This window comes from Carcharodon carcharias, chromosome 21 (genome assembly GCF_017639515.1).
Source record: "Carcharodon carcharias isolate sCarCar2 chromosome 21, sCarCar2.pri, whole genome shotgun sequence".
Taxonomy (NCBI): Eukaryota; Metazoa; Chordata; class Chondrichthyes; order Lamniformes; family Lamnidae; genus Carcharodon; species Carcharodon carcharias.
Genome location: NC_054487.1, coordinates 21,263,621 through 21,269,620, shown reverse-complemented (window position 1 = coordinate 21,269,620; position 6,000 = coordinate 21,263,621). Strand labels below are relative to the sequence as shown.

Below are 6,000 nucleotides of genomic sequence, written 5' to 3'. Positions count from 1 at the left end.
TTGCTTTTGCTTCTGTTAAGAGGAATTGGAAGTAAAAATGTTCACCTGTACTTCAATTAATAAGTTTACATGATTTACCTTTTATCATTATACAAAATCTAGGAACCCGAACCCCAATTCAATGTCTCTCTGTGAGCCGAGTCCCACAGTTTTGTGTTTGTCCTTCTCGGGTTTTGTTCTGAAGTTTACACGTTTAATTTTCTCCCTCTCTCCTGGGCTCTGCAGCCTTTGTTCATGTGCTATCACAACCAGGACTGGGGACACATGGCCAGATACCTTCAGGCTATATCCGAATGGCTGACATATTCTTTGGAGGTCAGGTGACAGGATTACCACACAAACGAGGCCACCTCTATCTTTAATTATTGAGAGATTCAGCAAAAGAGAATACAAACACTTTGCAGAAGGGCTGAATAAAAGTACTCAACCGATAAATATCAAATAATCACAAGAAAGCTAACAGCAGTAAAAAAGGATTAGAATCAACTTTATTTCATTTTTATACAACTGGGAAAAGGGCTATGTAACTGAAGGAATGGTTTGAAGCAGCTGAAATTCAGGAGTAAGACTGTTATTAACACAGCAATAGTCTCCTTCAGCTACTCGACATCTCCAGAGGTCTTCTTGTCTCTGAAGAACTGCAACACAAAAAATAAATTATGGAGACTCAATAAACATTTAAAACAATACTGATCTAGAATCTTCCTCAAGCCAAGTGATTGCATTAAAGGAGCATCATTTTTGAAATCAATGAGTTACATCATTCATTCTCTATTCTATTGGTGATAATAAACTTAGCTACCTATCTCCATGTTGCCAACACAGTCTGAATGGTGCTAAACATCTTAGTTAACCCACCTTTCCAATGGCTTTAAGGGTGGGTCCAAAAGAAGCTTCTACTTGTGTTCGTCCTCTAATCCAAGTTGGCAACTTGCTAAGAATGTTGGGCCGGGTGTAGCGATGATCCAAAAGCACAATAGTAGCATAGTCCTCCCGGTGGCGGATGGCTCGCCCTGTAAACAGCACGGTGCATGAACAACAGGAATGCTCACTCAGTTTCATTACAAACATGCTACAAGACAGGCTCGGGGAACCAGGAGGCAGTGCAAACCACTTCCACCCCCACAGATCTGCACTGTTTCTTTCAAGCCGGTAAATTATTTCAATAGGCTGCTGGCTAACATTAAAGGAGTGAGATCGTGACTGAGGACAAGGGTGAAAAGTCAATGGATTCAGTCTTCCCAAGTTTAGCCAGAGGAAATCATGGCTCTTTTAAGGCTAAATCAGATAACCAGTCAGACAGCGCAGGGGCAGTGAAGGGGTTGAGGGTGTTGGTGGGTTGGCAGAGTTGAGTGTTGATGATGCAGATGTGGAAACTGACCCCTATGTCTGCTGATGGTGGTGCCCGAGGAACAGCATGTGGATGAAGCAGAGGAAACCAAGGATAGATTCTTGGGGATTCCAAAAGCAACAGTGCAGGGATGGGAGGTCAGGCCATTGCTGGGGATTCTCAAAGGTCATCTAAAAGTGAAACCAAGGGAAGCCACGCTCAAGCAGCTATACAATGGATGGGAGGTCTTGAAGGAGAACAGTGTGGTTCACCAGGCTGAAGGCTACAGAGGAGTTGAAGAGGATGAGGAGAGATAATGCAAATGTCAAAATGAATAGGCATATGTAGCTGAATATTAGCACCGTGACCTCATTCTGTCTCATATCTCCCAGCGCTATGTTGATGAATTCTAGTATCTACTCAGACTGTTACGTAGTCACCTACCTATAGACTGGTTGACAGCTTTCATGCAGAGGTTTTCCACAAGTAGTTTTCCTGGATTCTTCCCATCAGTTTTTGGCTGTAGAATTAAAATATAAAAGTGAACGAGGAAGATACCATATTTATACCTTCACAGTTCTAGATTACATTATGAACTAGTCCCAGTTCTAGACCACATTATAAACCCCATCCCTGGACAAGACCATATTACAAAGCATATCCCTGGTCTAGACACATTGCAAACCACATCCCTGGTTTAGACAACATTTCAAACCAACACCCCTGATCCAGACCACATTACAAACCAACATCCATGGTCCAGACCACATTACAAACCAACATCCATGGTCCAGACCACATTACAAACCAACACCCCTGATCCAGACCACATTACCAACCAACATCCATGGTCCAGACCACATTTCAAACCAACACCCCTGGTCCAGACCACATTACAAACCTCACTCCTGGTTTAGACCACATTACAATCTACATTCATGGTCCAGACCACATAGCACCAGGAATCTGGCACAGGTTGTGAACACCAAATTAGATATACAGACACACAGCAAAAAGAGATGTTTCCTTAAATAGTTTGATCCACAAATAAAAGTGGGTCACAAAAGGAATCACTTTGGGGATTCTGGACACACTACAGTTATTCAAAATTCCTGCAGAGCTGAACTATATGTTAGTTTAGGCTTCATTGCAGCTTTACTGATCAGTTCCTCCACTTTTCTTTTTGATACCTGGGGGAGACTTTTCTCCCTGCCGGGGGAGGCTGAGAGGGAGCGGGTGCACCCACCCCTGCATGCCCACCCAAAGATTCCGGACTTAGTTCTGTATTTGGGTTTGTAACTTTTCCGTCTGCTGCGATGATACCTCAGGCAAGCACCTGTTTTCCTCCAAGTACCGACGATTTGCTGTTTGAAGGTTCCTAGACAAGAGACTACTTTACTGGGTCATACTGAATGCTCTTCCTCCTAGATGCCTCGAGCAATTTTTTGGGCCCCCGAGCACATACTTCATGGTTTACATGTTGAAATGTCCAACCTACAAGTCTCTGCATGGATAACATTACCTATTGAGCTGAATGAACATTCAACTTGGGGTCTATGGCAAGCAACTAGGAGCAGCCTTGGCAACTTCTGATGGCAATGAGTACTTGTTACTAACAAATATCTTTGCCCACCAAACATCTAATCTCATACATTCCTGCATGACTCCAATGTTTTAGTCAATGTGATACCTGTGTACTTACAACAGATAAATCATCATCTTCCTCATCTGTCATGACTTTTTGAATGATTTCTGGCACAGTCTTGAGGTATTTCAAAGTTAGGGGATGGCATCTTGCTAGTGGATCTTCAGAGTCCTGTTTCCAACAGTAGCGATCTTGCTGCAGCTAGGTAGTCTTCCTGTAACCTGCTCCAAGAATATTTTGATAACCTGACTTTCAGGGCTCTGTGCAACAAGTTTTACTGTAAGGACCACCTGTCTAGGGGGAAGCATCTCTGATGCAACATCCAATGAGATCTATTTCTCTGCTTTATGCAGAAATTTTTGACCCGAAAGGGAGTGAAATAGTGCGCGATGACATTGGGCGAGCGTTCCAACGTCATCGTGCACTATTGCGATGTTGGTCGGTGGGTACGTGCAAGAGGCATCAGTGCGCCTGCCGACAATTAAGAGGCCTATGAAGGCTCTTAAATCAATTAAATTGAGCTTTTCGCTGCTGTCCAACCATTCGGTTGGCAGGCAAGCTACTAGGCCAGGTGGCCTTTGCATTTTTAATGAAACCTCATCCACGGGCGGGATAAGGTTTCAAACGGTGACTAGCTTTGCTGACTGTAGGTGTACAAGTCTCGGAAACCATAAGTTGCAGCATCATCGTTACCACTGGTACCTGGCAGATGAGTATAGGTTCTCCGATCATGCAACTCTGATTGGTGCTTCTTCAAATGTGCATTCTGCTTTACAGCTTTCAAACCACTTATTCTATAATCAAGTTCTTTGGAGCAAACGTTCACTTTTGTCTCCAACACATTCCACTTCCAAGGATTTTTCAATCCTTTATCAATCTCCCCGGCCTTCTTCATTCCAGAATAATTTTTCCAGAGTTGAGACTGAGAGACATTGTAGCAGCAATTTGCATATGTCATCATGACCACAGTCACGATTTAGTGCAAATGTTTGCAGCTCTACATTTCATGTTCAGGGCAGCATGCGAATTATGCATTATTGCAATGGTACAAAGCACACACACCACATGCCACACTACCAGACTGCCAGGTACATACCTGCTCATGCTGCATAAACTTACTCTGCCTACTAGTCAGCGCATAATGTGTACATCAAGAATCAATAAATACTAAGAGGCTTGGGCAGCTGCTCAAATCTTCATGGGTGAAGACATGCTGCCTACAGGTGGAGACAGCGAAGTTACTATTATCAAGGAGGCACTGGAACAAAAGGTGAGGAGTCTGAAGGTGATGCTGCTCTTGCTGGTTGGAATTGGCATTGAAAGGCATGGCACCACCATCACTACCACCCAGCAAGCATTGTTCATTAAGTAGCTCATTCAGTCTCTTAATCCTCACGATATGGCTACACTTACTTGATTTATATTGTTACTTCTTCATTTTCACTTCACTTCAGATTCCCTCCAGGCCCATTACAATCGTTCAAAAGAGAGCCAGCCCCGCGTGGGGGAGGGGGAGAGAGAGTCAGCCCCGCGTGGGGGAGAGGGAGAGAGAGTCAGCCCCGCATGGGGGAGGGGGAGGGAGAGCCAGAACCGCGTGGGGGAGAGGGAGAGAGAGCCAGCCCTGCGTGGGGGAGGGGGAGGGAGAGCCAGCCCCGCGCGGGGGAGGGGGAGGGAGAGCCAGCCCCGCGTGGGGGAGGGGGACGGAGAGCCAGCCCTGCGTGGGGGAGGGGGAGCCAGAGCCAGCCCGGTGTGGGGGAGGGGGAGAGAGAGTCAGCCCCGCGTGGGGGAGGGGGAGCCAGAGCCAGCCCGGCGTGGGGGAGGGGGAGAGAGAGTCAGCCCCGCGTGGGGCAGGGGGAGCCAGAGCCAGCCCGGCGTGGGGGAGGGGGAGGGAGAGTCAGCCCCGCGTGGGGGAGGGGGAGGGAGAGCCAGCCCCGCGTGGGGGAGGGGGAGGGAGAGCCAGCCCCGCGTGGGGGAGGGGGAGGGAGAGTCAGCCCCGCGTGGGGGAGGGGGAGGGAGAGCCAGCCCCGCGTGGGGGAGGGGGAGAGAGAGCCAGACCCGCGTGGGGGAGGGGGATGGAGAGCTGGCCCCGCGCAGGGGAGGGGGAGGGAGAGCGGGCCCCGCGCAGGGGAGGGGGAGGGAGAGCTGGCCCCGCGCAGGGGAGGGGGAAAGAGAGGGAGAGCTGGCCCCGCGCAGGGGACGGGGAGGGAGAGCCGGCCCTACGCAGGGGAGGGAGAGAGAGAGTCAGTACTTTCAGGGGAGGGAGAGAGAGAGTGTCAGCACCTTCAGGGGAGGGGGAGAGAGAGTCGGCACCTTCAGGGGAGAGGGGAGAGAGAGTGTCAGCACCTTCAGGGGAGGGGGAGAGAGAGAGTCAGCACCTTCAGGGGAGGGGGGGAGAGAGTCGGCACCTCTAGGGGAGGGGGAGAGAGAGTCGGCACCTTCAGGGGAGGGGGAGAGAGAGTCAGCACCTTCAGGGGAGGGGGAGAGAGTCAGCACCTTCAGGGGTGGTTGAGATAGTGGAAAAGGGTATATATGTTTATATTAAGTATTAAAATTTCAAAATAAATTTAACTCAAAACATAAATTGTGTGAAGATATAAATTTGGAAGCGGTCCCTTGTTGTGAATCCCTGTCACAGACGATCATGGGCCCATACTTCAAACTGAAACCACAAGTTAACAAAACTAAACAAATACTGTCATTGTGTGCTCTGCCTGAAGGCTGGTTCTTGGCTCTTTGTCTGCTGATATTTCAGCCTGAGCCGTGTTCTTGGCTGGTTTTTGTCAGTGATGGCTTGTCATTGCCTTGCACCCTCAGAAGCAGACAAGGCAGGACCCAAATCTACCTCAGTTGGACTAGGAATTGAATCCGCGCTGTTGCTGGTATTCTGAACCACACGCTAGCTATCAACATAATTACCACACACGAAAGAAAGAGTGGTGACTTCAGGGTGACAGTGTGTGGCTGGATCCAGAATGGAGTCCCACACTGCACCTGGGAAACTTTACACAAGTGCTCCCAACTCCTG

The 6,000-nt window shown here is 48.4% G+C and overlaps 1 protein-coding gene across 2 annotated transcripts in view; it reads right to left on the bottom strand.

Annotated features, from left to right (window-relative positions):
- Positions 1-471: 471 nt before the first annotated feature.
- Positions 472-6,000, bottom strand: part of ddx11 (DEAD/H (Asp-Glu-Ala-Asp/His) box helicase 11) — an 85,643-nt gene continuing 80,114 nt past the window's right edge. For both annotated transcript variants that reach the window (XM_041216427.1, XM_041216428.1), the window contains exons 25-27: positions 1,775-1,850; positions 859-1,013; positions 472-638 (exon numbers count right to left, since the gene is read on the bottom strand). In XM_041216427.1, coding sequence (XP_041072361.1) covers positions 600-638; positions 859-1,013; positions 1,775-1,850 — 270 coding nt within the window. In that variant the 3' untranslated portion in view covers positions 472-599. The remainder of the gene's footprint in view (positions 639-858; positions 1,014-1,774; positions 1,851-6,000) is intronic.